We start from the raw sequence: 17,908 nt of genomic DNA, 5'->3' as shown, positions 1-17,908 counted from the left end.
CTGGAACCCAAAGAGACCCAGAAAGAATATGATTAGCCAGGAGAGCTATGGTTTGTCAGCCAGCCTGACCTCTGGGAATGGGAACGTTAACTACCTGCCCCTTCACACAAGCCCCCACCACCAGCCACCTCTGTTGGAGGCCAGGGGAGGCTGTCATGTCCATCTTCAGGCACATTTTTGGGAGCACGGATTATCCTAGGGAACTACTACTCCCTGACCCTCCTGCCCAGAGACCAGTGGCCACACTACAGGAAGGTTCCAGTGGGTCAGGGGTGAAGAAAGTGGACAAGTTTACAGCAGGGTCTCTGAGTAGGATCCAGGGACTAAAAGCAAAAAAAGCAGGTATTAAAGATCTTTTAAAACACAAAAGACTTAATACAGCCAGGCAATTCTAGTAACCAGGTGTCAACTCCGAGTCCTGACCACAGCTCTCTGCGCACTGAGCTAACAGTGTTCTTTAACCTCAGAGCTGGGATGGTTCCCAGCCGCAGCTGTCCCTCCATAACCCATGGGCCAAGGCTGAGCAGTGTCCCCAGGACCCGGAGAAGAGCTGTTCACATCTCCATCATGGAAGGTAAGCATGAGCTCTGGAGCTAACCACAGGTTTCCCTGGGTTGCAACTTAGACCAGTTCCACTCAGGGACCTTGAAAAGAGGGGCATTTGCATTAGAGATGGCAGCAGGTTTCTCCAGTGGTAGGGAGAAGGTTTCACTCAGTGAATGGGAATGCAGCTGGGTGTCAGGCGACCGGGAACTCCCTCCAACCCTGCAGAGCTGCAGCCTAGGAGCTGGAGATGGATCTCAGAGTACTTGGGGAAGTGTACGTGGGATCTACCAGGTTCCGTGCAGTTCTGAAACTGCTTTCCATCAAGAGTCTTTTCACTCGTTTTCCAGACCTGACCAACCTCCACAGCTTAAATCATCAGGGTAGCTGAGGCAGTTAACCAAAAAACAAACTCTTGGTTCTGAAGCATTTCAATAACTGCTACCGCCTTTACTTCAGTTGTATAAATCTGCCCTCTTGCTATTGAACTCTTTAATGTTGTCTTAGGAAACCCAGTCTCCCCATCTCTCCCAGCCCTTCCCTCCCTTTGGAGTAGATGGAGGTGGGAAGAGAGACAAAGTCTGTGTATAGTTGGAACTAGATACCCCAGCAGCCTGAGGCTAACACCCCTCCAGTCTCCAGGTACTTAACACTGTCAGGAGATTGGGAGTGGTGTCCTCCTGCCATTGCTACTGACCCAGCTTGCCCCGAAGGCTGGATACCAGTTCGAAATCGTTTTCATTCCCCATGATGATGATGATGGTTTTTAGGACCTCAGAAGATCTCAAGCAGCAGGAATCAGCAGCAGGATTATTTCAAACTGGTATCTGTCTTGGAGGCTGGGGAGGAAAGGCCCTATGTCTTTTCTGAGTGAATGCCCCTTATTAATGAAAATGAAAAACTGCTTGGGTCAGGAAGGATCTGCTCCATGGGAGGATCTCTGGTTTGGGTTTAGGATTTTATGACAAGTCACTGACTCCACCTCACCTGCGTGTGGTTCTCTAGGGCTGAGAACCCTCACTGGGCAACCATCGAGAGCCTCACTTATTATCTTTGCTGATCTACTTGTAAAAAGGCGACACCTTCCCTGCCATCGGTGGCAGGGAAGCTGGTGTGTGCAATACTTTAAGGAGATTAAAGCATGTACTGGGCAAGCAGCAAGCACAGAGCAGAGAGGCCCAATCAGGAAGTCCAAGGTGAGGTTCTGGAGCAGGTTGCTTAACCTCTCTAAGCCTGTTGCCCCCACTGTAGAGTGGGTGTGAATTTGGAAGGGCGCTGCATTAACTATCAAGTATAGTCACCATGCAAGGGATGGAATCACGGAGGTCTGACCATCATCGGGCAATATCCTGGCTTACCCTCCCATAGACTGAGCAGGAGACCTGAGTGTGGCTTTCCCTGTCCCACTTCTTTTGCGGTGTTCATCTCAGGAGAATGGAATGATTTTTCTCCTCCTTTTTAGACGAAACATAACTGTGTGTCCCCTCTTCGCATCTGTCCCGAGGCTGAAGTCACCAGGTTCATCCTGGCGAAGGAGGAGACAGTCCATTCCCAGCCCCAGTGCCACTTCCTCACACTTCACAGCCACTCAGTCCGAAGCCTTCATAGCTTCACACCCCAGATTTCCTGAAACAGCCCTCACTCCTCCTACCCTCAGGGATTGTTTCCTTCCCTCTGAGCGGTCTAGGGCCATATACGGACAGACGAACAGACGGGCCTCACAGAAACAGCTACAGGCTGGGGAAGCATTACTTTTTATGGCTCTAAGTGCTTCTGACTGAATCCAGTTCCCTGATAACATGGGCCTCTCAGAGCTGCTCCTTCCCTGCAGCTCAGCCTGCCCTGAGGCTTATGGAGCTGAGGCTCTCTCCGGCACGAGAGGCACTGTGAAGGCGCTGCCATAGCATGAGAGTAGAAGAACTCCTCTGTCCCTAGCTGGTTTGCCATCCTTTCCCTCTGTATTTCCCTGTCTGGCTGATTTCCACTGAAGAAGTATCTGCTTTCCTGGGCTACCATGGGGAAGAGTCTGATTAAGATTCACACAAGAGTCCGAGTTCAGCTCCGGTTGACTAATCACTGCCTCCGACCCCTGAGTGTGCGTATCCTGAGGATGGGGCCCCGGCTCCAAGGTAGGCTCCTGACCACTGTGCCCCCCAACCCCCTGGGAGCCACCTCTGGGCAAAGCAATCAGCTGGAGCACCTCCCAGGTAAAAACAATGCTCTGTTTTGCTGTGCCACTCACCCAGATCCCACTCACGGCACCCATCCCATCCCCCCAGAATGACAGGTTTAATGAGGGGGTGAGACAGGTGGTGGTTCACAGTGAAACTTGAAGTTCTGCACAGGACTAACTGTTGAGGGAACAGAAGACTAACATTTACAGAGTAATTTTGTCTGTCAGACACTACTATAAATGCATACATATCCATTATTTGTTTACTGAGAGCATGACAATTTAGTCTAATGTGGCTTCTGGTGTCCCCCTGACTTTCTCTGATATCACAGCCTTTGCCTCTCTCCTTCCCCAGCTTAGGGCTAAATTGTAGGCCAAGCTAAGCTTACATGGAAGTGGCTTCTGGTTGTAAGCTGCTCATACTTTGAAAGATCTGGCAGTCAGAGCTGTCCCTGTGAGGGGACAGCCCCCTGATAGGGTGTGAGATGCCCTGTGCAAGGGGGTGCTGAGGTTTCAGAGGAAAGGGAGCCAGAGGAGTAGTTAGGAAAGGAGCTGAACCAGCACTATGTGTGATCAGGGCCTGAAGTTTTATGGGGGACCCCATGACATACTCCCAGGCACATGTTCCTCATGCTGCACATGCACATGGGGGACCAAGGGGGTATGCTGGGGAAAACAGGGGTCAAAGGAGCGGCAGGAGCTCTGCAACAGGGAACAGGCTCTTAAAGTCACATTACTGCACAAGAGTTTCTTGGGCAATTAGGATCTAAATCTAAGAAAGGTGCAGGCTGTCGACTTAATTCATCCTGGCCCACTGTCCCCCTCCCCAGAGAATCCAACTACATGATCATTAGCGCCATGAAACAGAAAGATGCTTGGATTCTGTCCTTGTCTTTGCCATTAACAACCAACCACATGACTTCAGGAAAGTTCTGTAACCTCTCACCCTCACTACTTCATGGAGTTGTTGAAAGATAAAATGAAAGTGACTTAGAAAGATTAAAACATTATACAAATTTAAGATTCTTAGTATAGGGACAAACAAAATACAGCCAGGATCATAAGGAGCTTCTGAAAGCAGAAGTTGAGAGCATGGGAAGGTATGCTAATGGTGAGACACTGGGGAGTGTAGGTGGGTAACAAGGCTGCCATCACCCCCTACCTCTTGTTTATAACCCAGCTTCCAGGGTTCATTCCTCTGGAGAATCCTTAACTGCACTCGTGTTGAAATGGGCTCCAGTGGGCAGGCAGGCTGCCCGGGTGCCAATGGCTATACCACAGAGGAGCCAAGGAAAGATGTGACACACTTCTGAAAGGCCACTAGTGCCTTTTCAGAGAACTTAGGGCTTTTGAAGCTAGCCCTGCACCAGCAAACTCCCTAATCGGCCCTGGAAAGGTCAAGGTTTTACCTGTCTGGGCATCTGCTTTATTCTGGGGCAGTCAGGGTCAATTTCAGAGCAACAGACGGGAACTGGCTTCTTGTGTCACAGGCCATAAAGGCAGGGAGAACCACTCTGGCACCACCAAGATGGCTAGGAAGGGAAAATGCAGGTGTTGAACCTGAAATGAGAAGCCACTTCATTGAGAACACTGTGACGGGAGCCACTCAGTGCCTCTGAGTCCATACCCTCCAGCCTGGGTGGCTGCTGTTGGGTTGCAGGAGTAACCAGCTCCTATTCTTCCCTCCCAGAGCTTGAGCCCTAAAAAGAGAAATGTTCCATCTAGGAAAATAAAGAGATAATAGGTAGTTTTAGGGGCCAAAAGACCCCCTTTCTCCTAACAAATGTAAGAGTTTCCCCCCTTACCCAACAAGATCTCAAAGTCCACTCTGCACTCTACAGTGTCTACAGTAGGGAAACTGTCAGCCTGTCCTGGACCCAGATCATTCTAAGGTGAAAAGAGAGGGAGCTGGCTAGGGCTCTCCACTTCTCTATCCAAGAGCCCTTAGGAAGAGCAGACAGGGTTTGCACATCTTACAAGGTCAGGATGGCTGGAACTGGGAGGCCGAAGAGACCAAAAGCAACTGCAGAGACCCAAAAGGTGGCCTCACAAGCTCAAGGAGCTGTTGCTAGGTTGTTAAAAGGATGCTCAGCTCCAGAATCAGTATTAGATGAGGCCAAATTAGGTAAAACACAGCTGGCCCTCCCCATTCCTGCCTCGAAAGGCCCTCAGCCCAGGAGGCAAACCTCTGCTCCCTGAACCATGGCCCCAGCCCTCAATCAGGGGCAGTCTGCAATTCAGATTCTCTTTCGGACCGGGGCTACAGATCAGGCCTAGGACACCAGAGGCAGGAATACACAATCTTTAACAAACATGGCCAAAACCAGAAGCAAAAAAAATGTGAGCACTGGGACAGAAAGCCAACTCATGTTCCTTTTTCCTTTCCAGGCCTAGAGTCCCTTCGGGACAGTGCCCATTCCACCCCGGTGCGTTCCTCCTCTCACGGGGACACCTTCCTGCCTCACGTGAGAAGCAGCCGGGCAGATAGCAATGAACGGGTCGCAGTGATTGCAGACGAGGCCTACAGCCCTGCAGACAGTGTGCTGCCCACCCCTGTGGCAGAGCACAGCCTGGAGCTGATGCTGCTTTCCCGGCAGATCAATGGAGCCACCTGCAGCATTGAGGAGGAGAAGGAGTCTGAGGCCAGCACCCCAACTGCTGCCGATGTGGAGGCCCTTAGGGGAGAGCTGAGGGCCCTGTGTCAGGGGCACAGCAGGCCAGAGGAGGAACAGGTGAATAAGTTTGTTTTAAGTGTCCTCCGTTTGCTCCTTGTGACCATGGGACTCCTCTTTGTTTTGCTCCTCCTCCTGATCATCCTTACCGAGTCCGACCTTGACATTGCCTTTTTCCGAGATATCCGCCAGACTCCCGAGTTTGAACAATTCCACTATCAATACTTTTGTCCCCTCAGGCGATGGTTTGCCTGCAAAATCCGCTCAGTGGTGAGCCTGCTTATTGACACCTGAGAAGGCATGACTCCTCCCAATAACTAGCCAGGTGGACCAAGGAGCCCGGCTACCCATTCCCAGCAATGGGACCCATCGCGGAACCATCGGCACATGTACCAAGTCCTCCTTTCATGACTCAAAAGTCCACAGCCTAGGAGGGTTGTTTCCCAGAAGATGAGAGGGATAGGCTCATGCCCTGTCTAAACAAACTGGGAAAGCTCATTTCCTTCAGAGGTTCTCTCAAGAAAGGCTCGGCGACTCTTTCTCATCCTCCCAATTTGCAGGATAACTTTTGGTTTTGAATTTTGATTTTTCATAGATGTGTATTATTTTGAAAGTATGAAATAAAAATAATTTATTTTACTATTACTGATGATCACAGTAGTGTCACCTAGCAGATGGGACACTAGCTGAAGACCAGAGAGCTGCTGTCTTCTGTGTTCTGTCTGCAGGGGCTTTCCTGCTGGGTTCCTGTAGACTCATCACAGCAGCCTCAGGGGACTAAGTTTTCTTGCCAGACACAGCTTTTTAAAAAGTAAACATCCTGTAGAATGATTAAATGGAAACTTGCTTCTTATGATGGTCTGAGCTGGATTTTCTTTTCCTTTTGTTTTTTCCCCCCCAAAATCTGAGCACAGTGGGCATCTGAAGGGACCACCGCTACAGCAGCAGCAGCAGCAGGGGTGGGGTAAGTCTGTCCCCTTAGACTAGATTCTAGTGGGCATCACCATGAATTTTGTATGATGAACTTTAACTTCTGTGATTTTTTTCTGAAGAACCTCAAGACTTGTAGAGTGCTCTGGGGGCGTTAGATGAATTCAGTGGTACTAGAGATAGGACTGTCAGAAATGTTGGACAAAGTGTAGTGACAGAAGCCAGAACTGCGGTACCTGAGAGACTGTTGGGAGTCAGAGAGCAGTGCTTATTTTGTACAAGCCCCTCCCCAGCAAAAAAAAAAAAAAAAAAAAAAAAGACTATTTCAACTTATATTTTAACAACAAAATGTTATTTTCTTATCAATTCATATTTTGTTTTTACTTTATGGATTAAGAAAATAGAGCCTGATGAACTAAACGATGCAAGAAAGAAACTGATCCTGAGAATGAAAAGCCTCAGAAAATAGAATTCCAAGATCAACAAACAGCCTTGGAAGGGACCAGGAAAAGAATCTCTTTAAATAGGAGTTCTAACCGATGCCTATCAAGAAAGAAGGTGAAAGTGGCAGAGACCAACTCTTAGATGTAGAAATACTGCCCCCTAGGGTCAGCCTCTGCATCAGGAAAATAAAAGCTGTAGGAAAAAAGCACTTGCCATCCTTGCTGAGGGAAGCCATGGAAGCATGCAGAAGAACAGCACGAAAGGGTGAGTGTGGGGTCTGAGGCCGGAGCTCGGCAACTATTATAAACAGTCACACGTGAGATCTTGCTTTCATCTCAGGGAGCGATTTCTAAGTTATCTGGGGCCTGAGGACTTATTTAAAGATGGTCAGCAGACAATTCCTGGGACCCACCCTATACAACATGGAGCAGCTGCTGACACCTTACATTGCTGGGCAGTCCCAAATGAGAATAGAATGAGTCACTTAAGATTTGCTTGCCCCTGGTTTGTCCCCTGAGATGGCAGAACCATGTCCGTGTACACAATGTAACAGCCTTCTAATAAAATGGGGTTGTTCTTTTGGGGTGGGTGAAGGGGTACATAATTTTAAATTCCCCTTCATCGAGACCAGGGGTTGGCAAACTTCTCCTGTAAAGTGCCAGGTAGTAAATTTTTAAATTTTGGTTTTGTGGGCCATACTCTATGGCAACTATTCAACTCTGTCACTGTAGCACAAAAACAGCCAAAGGTATATATAAATACGTAAACAAAGAAGCAAGACTGTGTTCCAATAAACCTTTATATTTATAAAAAGAGATGATGAGTTGATTGGCCCACAAGCCATAATTTGCCAATCCTGATTTACACAATAAAACTGCCCCTTACCATACTAGCAGAAAGAGGGTCGGCTCTGCTCTAATTCCTGACATGAGTTAAAGATCCAGGGTGCTCGACCAACCAACCAGCAAAGAGATGTCTGATGCCAAGATGAGCAAGACCAAGTACTGGAATGCTAAAACATGGCCGGAATCTAAGAGTGGAAGAGGGCTTGTCTGATCTTTTCCATACCAGCAACAATTTGGGCAGAATTACAAACATCTATTTACCAAGAGATAAGACAAACTGAGGGAGATCCTAGTAAAGATTAGGGATCACTTAGAATTAACTAGCCACTGCCACTTGCCATCTACATAGGAAAGGCTTTATTTAGTACAGAACTAAAGTGGAAAAAGTAGACTCAGATGAAAAGGCTGTTAGGAGATAGGGGGCCAGTTTTAACCTGGATATCTACTATCTTATGCAACATAGCAGATTACCTTTTAGTGTAGTGTTCCTACCTCAGTTTGTAGAATATGGTGTTTCTATGCAGTGAGTAATAGCCTCGACTCTGACCATTCATATTCACATTAGAAAATGATGCAGTATCCCATTTCTGGGTACATTTCTTGTGTCTAGAGTCCTAACAGTACAATAGGTCACACCAATTCCAACAGCTAGATTTTTCTCTCTGAATAGAAACTTTCAGACTCTTTTTTTTCCAGGGCTTATTCCAGAAAATACCGATAGAAAAGTTTCCTTCAATTTGCTTTTCAAATAGTGCTTGAATAACAAACTTCCTTTGTTGGTGACTAGTCTTCTTTGCTATCTCCCCATCATTAAAAATTGTTCAAGTTTTTAACCTGGTTTTACTGTGTTCCACTCTGTCTCCTATTTTCTCTCAATTAATTTGATCTCATTGTTGAAAAATCAATGGTTTCCATAGCTTCATCTATCAGAGAAAATAAAACTCTTACTAAAGAATAGTGTACTGCATCTTTAAGCAGTAGAGGGTAAACTACCTGCAAATGTGAATTTCTTAGTTTCATTAAAAAATAGTTGTTAACCTTTTGTGTGCCAAAAAAATCTAAGTTACATTTTCCTTCAAAGCAATGTACTTTTTTCTACATATTCAGTATGTAGTTAGCATAAAATCATTGGTGCCATGAAAATTATTTTTAAACTTAAATAAATATTTAAATATCATAAAAGAGTAGACTCTTTTTTAACTTGTATCCTGTCTCATTCTCTCCTTAAGTTACCGACATACACAGATAAAAGGATGCCCGTGGGATTTACAAAGACTGCCATGTGCCACTGGAATCAAAATAATCATTTTGCTTAGAAGCTATAAGTGTGAAATAACTTTATAGGAGAATTATACCTCTTTTTTCTGATAAGGAAAACCAAGAAGTGATTCTCCAAGGTTACATAGTCTTGGAGCCAAAAGTAGCGCCCAGGTAATCCAGCTTCCAGACCAGAGTCAAATAGAAGGGAGAAAACACTTCCTATGAAAGGAACAGAATGATACTCCAACCACCGTAACAAACCCCGTGTTGACAACTTACAAAATACATTCCTGTGACATTATCTCATCTGATTATGTAACCATCACTCTGTGGCTACAAAACTGGCCATGGTCTTCTAAGTTCCATGAGGATAAAAGGTGAAAATAAGGTCTGCTGTGCTAGCCTATTACCTAATCTTCTGTTTGCAGTCCTCCAGTCCTCCGTTCTGCTGAAGATCATCTTCCTAATGCACTGACAAAGTTATGTCACTTAGCCTCCAAATTTTCAGAGGTTCCCATTACCTACCTATAAAATGATACTTATTTCCTGTCCCTAGTGGAGGTTTTTGTTTTATTTTGTTTTTTAACAGTAAAAGCCTTTCTTAAAGTGATCTGAAGAATCACTTTAAACAAAGCATAAGAAGAACCAATGAACATAAGGGGTTTCCCAGATCCTATAGATTTACAGCAGCCACCCTTCTGTGGATACTTAGGCATACCCCCTTTCGGGGCTCTCGCACCCACTCCCTCGGCTTAGGGCTCAACCAGGCCCCTCTGTACCCGAACACACTTGTGCTTTTAGCTCTTGAACAGGCCTCCTCTACACACCCCTACAACTTGCTGATGGAGTGGAGCAAGCTGCCAAAAGACTTCTTTAAAACATTTCTTCTTTCACAGCTTCCATTTTAGCAAAAAAAAAACCCTTAAAATGTTTTATTCCTCACTTCGCATAACTAGGCTAAATGTTTTCTTTCTCACAAAATTCTGTCTTTTCATTTAAAATTCCTAATACTTATATCCGAGTGAACTAGAATGTTGGTCTATGCAGGGGTGTCCAACCTTTTGGCATCTCCAGACCACACTGGAAGCAGAGTTGTCTTGGGCCACACATTAAATACACTGCAACATGTAATCACACACACACAAAAAATCTCATGATGTTTTAAGTAAATTTACAATTTTGTGTTGGTCCACATGCAGGCCCACAGGTTGGACACCCTCTGGTGCTGTCTTGGAAATAAAACTCAGTTCTAGCTACTGTTGGTAGCTAGAACTTTCCATACTAAAAAGGAAAAAAAATTTAAATTACTCTTTGGGCCCTGGCTGGGTAGCTCAGTTGGTTACAGTGTTGTCCTCATACACCAAGGCTGTGGGCTCAATCTCCCATCAGGGCACATACAAGAAGCAACCAATGAATGAATGTATACATAAGTGGAACAACAAATCAGTGTTTCTTGTTTCCCTCATTTTCTCTATCTTCCTCTTCCTCCCTCCCTCCCCGTGACTCTCCAGTCAATAAATTAAGAAAAAAAAATGGGAAAGTATTCTTTGTATAAAAAAAAGTACTAAGTCAGAAGGGACACCCTAACGGGATGCCTAAATTTTTTGGAATCTGAAATTATAGGGCATATAATTCTTGCTCTTGGGTTTGATATAAAAGACATGTGTATGCTCTCCCCACCTTCCCATGTAGTATACGCTGGATGAAAGGATTTAAATCTCTGTAGCACAGCCCTTAGCTCCCCTGCTGCCCTGGAGAACTGCCTTTGCAAAGTCTTCTCTGTGGAAAGGAAAGTCAAAAGCCAAAATACTAAAAAAGGACTTAACTAAGATTCTATCAACTCCTAATCATTTACAGCCTGCCCTACGCTGACCAAGTCTGTCCACCCAAAATGAGAATAGTCTTCTTTCTTCTTAAAGAAAAAAAAGTGCCAGTTATCTCAAAGAAAATAACAAGTGGAATTCAGAGCTTATACAGGTAAGAGATATCATAAAGGGGAACTTACAAAAAGGGTTGATCCTGAAGGGAAAGATTATAGTCATAATACACGAATAATTACAGAAGCCACGAAGCTTTAAGCAAGTCTCTGGGAGAAACACCTTTCACAACAGACTGCAATTTAAGGATATCCTGAGAGAGACAGTTTTCTTTTATGTGCTTTCTAGAGTTAAATTATTATGCCATTACAGATCACTGAGTAACAAGTCCTCACTCACTCTCCTGCACTGCCTCAAGAACAGAGAGCTCTATTAAGTGGAATTGAATATAAATAGCACAGTTTATGAAGCTACATTGTCAAAAGAAATCACAAAAGTGAAAAGCATGAAGAATTTGTTAACACTACAGAAGCCAGGCAATTACTATCAAAGCTTAAATGATGGTACTAATTTGATTGAGGGTCATTTTTAAAATCAGAAAAAGGACAATCCCCACAGAACCAGCCATTCTGGAACCTGTGAAATTAAGCAGTGCAGAAAAGAAAAAGAAAAAGCCAAAAGGCTGTGTTTAGTACTTCAAGGGTAGATTAAATATAACTCCACCTCACTTAGCTTTACTTCCCATTTCATAAATTAATATTTCTACCTCTCATATATTTCCATATTCATATCATCAAGAAAACAGAGAACTCCTATTCCTTATAAACACCCACAACTTTTAATAAACTAAGCATCAAACCACTTAGATTTTAATTACAGAGAAGGAAATTATTTAGGGGAAAACTGTTCTTTAAAAAAATTATACATGTCCACTTATGTGATATGCAATTATGATAATATTTGCTCTTAGAATTCAAACATATTGCTGGTGCTATTAACAATAGCCTTTCAGTGGTATTTTGGCAATGAAGAACAATGATAGGTAATGTCACACAGTAACATTAGTCACTGATTTAATAGTTCCACTTCCAACAAAAGGCACAAACTGCCGTAACAACTTCTGGCCAAATGGGGGCATATGTACATACATTGTGCCTCCTCATACAACCAAAAGGAGGACAACAACAAATTTAAAAATGGGGACTTCCGGCCAAGATGGAGGCGTAGGTGGAAACACCGCCTCCTCGCATAACCAAGTTTAAAGACAACAAAGTTTTAGTAACAAAAACGCAACCAAAACACAGAAAATTGAACTGTATGGAAGTCCGACAACAATGAACCCTTCAGCCAGACCAGTAACAGGGCCAGAATCAGTGGCTGTTGGATCGGGGTCACACAGGAAAAGGCGGTTGGCAGATCCCAGGCGTGGGGTGGCAACGGGCATACCCAGTGAGGGCACAAGGCATCTGGCTGACCGCGGTCACACATTCACATGCAGATAAACCAGGCGAAGGAGCGAGCAGTGAGACCGCGCAGGCTAGGACCCCAGCGCCAAGAATTAAAGCCTAAAAGCACCACTTGGAAAAACTTTCAGGGGTTGAGGTGCTGGAGGAGACTCCCAGGCTCAAAGAGAGTTTGTTGGAGAGACCCACAGGGTCCTGGAGGGTGCACAGGCCCACATACCCAGGAACCATCACCAGAAGGGCCCAGTTTGCTTGAGGGAAGCAGCAAAGGGGACTGAAATCCGAGAGAGAGCAGAATAGACGCCACTGCCCCTCTCTGACCGCGCCCCCATACAGCATCACAACCCAGTGACTGGGTCACCCCACCCTGGTGAACACCTAAGGTTAAGCACCTCATACATAACAGGCGCAAACAGACCAAAACATTATGGCTCAGGAATAGCTCAAAGCCCCAGAGCCAATACTTCTAAGTAACCAAGAGAGAGCCAACCTATCAGATGCACAGTTCAAAACACTGGGGATCAGGATGCTCACAGAACTGGTTGATTTTAGTCACAAATCAGAGAAACAAATGAAGGCTAAAGTGAAATGAAGCAAAATGCACGGGGAACCAATAGTAATGGAAAGAATACTGGGACTCAAATCAGTGGAGTGGACCAGAAGGAAGATAAAAATGACCAAACAGAATAGAATGAAGAAACAGGAATTCTAAAAAATGAGGAGAGGCTTAGGAACCTCCAGGACATCTTTAAACATTCCAACATCCAAATTATAGGGGTACCAGAAGGGGAAGAGGAAGAGCAAGAAACTGAAAACTTATTTGAACAAATAATAAAAAAGAACTTCCCAATCTGGCAAAGGAAATAAACTTCCAGGAAATCCAGGAAGCTCAGAGAGTACCAAAGAAATTGGACCCAAGAAGGAACACACCAAGGCACATCATCATTACATTAGCCAAGATTAAAATGAAGGAGAGAATCCTAGAAGCAGCAAGAGATAAGGGGACAGTCACCTACAAAGGAGTCCCCATCAGACTGTCAGCTGATTTCTCAAAAGAGACCTTACAGGCAAGAAGGGGCTGGAAAGAAGTATTCCAAGCCATGAAATCCAAAGACCTACATCCAAGATTGCTCTATGCAGCAAAGCTTTCATTTAGAATAGAAGGGCAGATAAAGTGCTTCTCAGATAAGGTCAAGTTCAAGGAGTCCATCATCACCAAGCCCTTATTATATGAAATGTTAAAGGGACTTATCTAAGAAAAAGAAGATAAAAAAGGTGAACAGTGAAAGGACAGCAAACTCACAGTTATTAAGAACCACACCTAAAACAAAAGCAAACTAAAAGGACAGCTAGATCAGGAGTGGAGCCATAGAAATGGGAATCACATGGAGGGTTAGCAACAGGGGAGTGAGAGGAGGAGAAGGGGGAAAAAGGTACAGAGAATAAGGAGCATAGATGGTAAGTAGAAAATAGGGGGGAGGGCAAGAATAGTATGGGAAATATAGAATCTAAAGAACTTGTGATACATGGTCATAAACTAAAGGGGGGGAATGGTGGGGGAGGGGTATGCAGGGTGGAGGGGAATGAAGGGGGAAAATGGGACAACTGTAATAGCATTATCAATAAAACATATTAAAAAACAAATTTAAAAACAAAAAACAACCAGAACTTACAGAAAAATCAAACTGTATGGAAGTCTGACAACCAAGAAGTTAAACAAGAAATATTCATCCAGATTGGTATGAAGGGCGGAGATGAGCAGCAAAGCAGAGGCTGGTAGAGCAGGCAGTCCCACATTTGTGTACAGATAAACCAAGAGGAACAACTGTACAGTGAGACAAACTGCACAACCCAGGGTTCCAGCACAAGGAAATAAAGCCTCAAAACCTCTGACTGAAAAAACCTGTGGGGGTTGAGGCAGAGGAAGAAATTCCCAGCTTCACAGGAGAGTTCGTTGGATGGACCCACAGAGTCCTAGAACGTACACAAACCCACCCACCCAGGAATCTGCACCAGAAGAGCCCAGTTTGCTTGTGGGTAGCAGAGAAAGTGACTGAAAATGGGCTGAGAGCTGAATAAGCAGCATTGTTCCCCCTCAGACCCCTTTCCCACACACAGTGCCACAGCACAGTGATGTGGGTTGCCCTGCCATGATGAATACCTAAGACTCCTTCCCTTACTATGTAACAGTTGCACCAAGACAAAAAAAAAAAAATATGGCCCAAATAAAAGAACAGATCGAAGCTCAAGAAAAAATATGACTAAACGACAAAGAGATAGCCATCCTATCAGATGCACAGTTCAAAACGCTGGTAATAAGGATGCTCACAGATATGGTTGTGTATGGTCTCAAAATAGAGGGAAAAGTGAAGGCTATGAAAAGTGAAATAAAGGAAAATGTACAGGGAACCAACAGTGACAGGAAGGAAACCGTGACTCAAATCAATGGTTTGGAGCAGAAGGAAGAAACATTTACCCAGAACAGAAGGAAGAAGCAAGAATTCAAAAACATGAGTAGAGTCTTAGGAACCTCCAGGACAACTTTAAACATTCCAATGTCCAAATCATAGGGGTGCCAGAAGGAGAAGAGCAAGAAACTGAAAACATATTTGAAAAAATAATGAAGGAGAACTTACCCAATCTGCCAAAGGAAATAGACTTTCAGGAAATCCAGGAAACTCAGAGAGTCTCAAAGAATTTGGACCCAAGGAAGCACACACCAAGGCACATCATAATTATGTTACCCAAGATTAAAGACAAGGAGAGAATCTTAAAAGCAGCAAGAGAAAAGGAGACAGTTACCTACAAAGGAGTTCCCGAAAGACTATCAGCTGATTACTCAAAAGAGACCTTACAGACAAGAAAGGACTGGAAAGAAGTATTCAAAGTCATGAAAGGCAAGGACCTATATCCAAGATTGCTGTATCCAGCAAAACTATCATTTCTAATGGAAAGGCAGATAAAATGCTTCCCACATAAGGTCAAGTTAAAGAAGTTCACCACCACCAAGCCCTTACTATATGCAATGTTAAAGGGACTTATCTAAGAAAAAGAAGATCAAACATATGAACAGTAAAATGACAACAAACTCCCAGTCGTTAATAACAGAATCTAAAAACAAAAAGGAAAATAAACTAAGCAAACAACTAAAACAGGAACAGAACCACAGAAACGGAGATCACATGGAGGGTTAGCAATAGGGGAGTGAGAGGAGAGAGGGGGAAAAGGTATAGAGAATAAGTAGCATAGATGGTAGGTAGAAAATAGACAGGGGGAGGGTAAGAATAGTATGGGAAATGTAGAAGCTAAAGAACTTATGACACACAGACATGAACTAAAGTGGGGGAATGTGGGTGGGAGAAGGTGTGCAGGGTAGAGGGGAGTGAAGTGGGGAAAATGGGGCAACTGTAATAGTATAATCAATAAAATATATTTAAAAAAAAAAACAACAGAATGGTACTGGCAGAAAAAGTTACACAGACCAATGAAACAACAGAGTCCAGAAATAAACCCACACATATACAGGCAACTGATTTTTAACAATGGAGCCTAAAACATACAATGGAGAAAGTAAAGTCTCTTCAATAAATATGCAGAAAACTGGAAAGCAACATATAAAAAAATAAAACTAGACAATCTAACACCATATGCAAAAATTAACTCAAAATGGATTAAAGACTTAACTATAAGACCTGAAACAATAAAATACATAGAAGAAAACATAGACACTAAACTTACAGACATTGGTCTCACAGTTTTTGTGAACTTGACTCCAAAGACAGGGAAGTAAAAGAAAAAATAAATGAACAGGACTACATCAAACTAAAAAGACTTCTGCATCAACAAAACAAAAAGGTGACCAACTAAATGACAGAAGGTATATTCAAACAATACCTCTGATAAGGGGCTAATATTTAATATACAACTCAACATCAAAAAATAAACAATCCAATTAAAAGATGGGTGGAGAACCTGAATAGGCAATTTTCTAAAGAAGACATACAAATGGCCAACATATATTAAAAGATGCTCAACATTACTAGTCATAAGGGAAATGCAAATCCAAACTACAATGAAATACCATCTCCCACCAAAATGGCTATTATCAATAAGACAAGAACTAACAGTGTTGGAAAAAACATGAAAAGGAAAACCTTACACACAGTGGTGGGTATGTAAATTGGCACAGCCACTATGAGAAACAGTATGGCGGTGCCTCAGAAAATTAAGAGTAGAGCTACAATAAGACTCAGCAATCCCTCTTCTGGATATCTACCAAAAAAAATGAAAAGATTTATTTGTAAGGACATACATATCCTATGTTCACTGCAGCATTATTCACAATGACCAAAAATAGAAACAACCTAAGTATCCCTCAACAGATGACTGGATAAAGAAGGTGTGGTACAATGGCATGAGTACCATGGAATACTGCACAGCCATACAAAAATGAGATACTGCTATCTGTAACAACATGGATGGATCTTGACAGTATTATGCTAAATGAAATAAGTTGAATATAAAAGGACAAAAACCATGACTTCACACATATGTGGGATATAAAACAAAAAAACCCTCATATATATAAACAACAGAATAGTGGTTAGGAGAGAAGAGGAGTTGGGGGAAAACAAAGAGGGTAAAGGGGATCAAATATACAGTAACAGGAAGGGTGGACTTTGGACAGTGAGCACACAGTGCAGTACACAGATGTGGTACTATAAAGATGTATGCCTGAAACTTACAGGTTATCATTAACCAATGTCACTCCAATAAATTTTTTAAAAACTGTATCATTAGACCACAAAAGTTTTTAATTCTGATCATTCAAAGCTTTATAACTGATGATATTATAATTTCTCAACATACTGCCTGATTAAAGTGCTGAAGGCATCAGCCTCCCTCATATTTCCTCCCCATCCTGTGGAAACAACCTCCAAGGCGTCTCCCTCAATTTAAAAAAAAAATTCTGATTATAGCTATTAATAAAGCAATTTATATTTGCTAAATAAACATTAATTAATTTGAACAAATTAGTATTGCTAAACCAAAAACCCAGCAAATTTCTTAACTCATAAAAACATGTATCTTCCCACTGGAATTACCTCCAGCCAAAATATACCGAGTTGGGTGCATAGCATTGATGGAACACACAGAGGCAAGGCATTCTCCATCAAGAAAAGAATGCACGCGCTTTCCTGTCTCATGGAAGATGTCCACCTGTCGTGGATGGGCCATGCTGCCAACAATGACACAGTCTTCTTGTTTAGGGTCCCACACAGCTTGAAACCTGGTCAGCCATCGCCCAGTAATGGTGTTATGCCTAGTGAAAAAAAAAAACACTTTAAAAGACAGTAACTGGTAAATAACTCAAGGTAGCGATGGGCAGAGAGTAAAGATGGCATTGCTCCTAACTGCTGACTTTCTCTACCAAGTTTCTTCTCTAAGTTCTATCATCCTAATCTCATCCTTCCTACAAGACTACAACTCAGGCCCTATGTCAAGGTTGTAAGTTTGATCCCCAATCAGGACACACACAAGAGGCAACCAATGAATGTATAAATAAGTGGAACAACAAAATCAGTGGTTCTCTCTCAGTCTCTTTCTCTCTCTCCTCCACCCCCTCTAAAATCAATGAAAAGATATTCTCAAGTGAGAATTTAAAAAATAAAAATCAATGTAATATACCACATTAACAGTATGAAGGACAAAAAACATATGATCATCTCAATTGATGCAGAAAAATCACTTGACAAAGTTC

General features: G+C 43.3%; 2 protein-coding genes across 7 annotated transcripts in view; one reads left to right on the top strand and one right to left on the bottom strand.

Moving 5' to 3' along the window:
• Nucleotides 1–8,445, top strand: part of FRMD5 (FERM domain containing 5) — a 286,582-nt gene extending 278,137 nt beyond the window's left edge. For 3 of the 6 annotated variants that reach the window (XM_053666282.1, XM_037151896.2, XM_037151931.2), the window contains exons 13-14: nt 468–574; nt 5,105–5,968. In XM_053666282.1, coding sequence (XP_053522257.1) covers nt 468–574; nt 5,105–5,682 — 685 coding nt within the window. In that variant the 3' untranslated portion in view covers nt 5,683–5,968. Of the gene's footprint in view, nt 1–467; nt 575–5,104; nt 5,969–6,297; nt 6,630–6,715 lie in introns of those variants that run through there. The other 3 variants (XM_037151914.2, XM_037151903.2, XM_053666287.1) reach the window with 3 other exon arrangements.
• A 7,379-nt stretch (nt 8,446–15,824) lies between these two features.
• The window catches only part of WDR76 (WD repeat domain 76), a 57,592-nt gene continuing 55,508 nt past the window's right edge, over nt 15,825–17,908 (bottom strand). Inside the window, exon 13 of the mRNA XM_037151866.2 lies at nt 15,825–17,470. Coding sequence (XP_037007761.2) covers nt 17,215–17,470 — 256 coding nt within the window. The 3' untranslated portion in view covers nt 15,825–17,214. The remainder of the gene's footprint in view (nt 17,471–17,908) is intronic.

This window comes from Artibeus jamaicensis, unplaced genomic scaffold (assembly GCF_021234435.1).
Source record: "Artibeus jamaicensis isolate MK-2021 breed Jamaican fruit bat unplaced genomic scaffold, CSHL_Jam_final contig_1132, whole genome shotgun sequence".
Taxonomy (NCBI): Eukaryota; Metazoa; Chordata; class Mammalia; order Chiroptera; family Phyllostomidae; genus Artibeus; species Artibeus jamaicensis.
The sequence above is the reverse complement of the archived record's forward strand: the minus strand, read 5'-3'. Positions and strand labels throughout refer to the sequence as shown.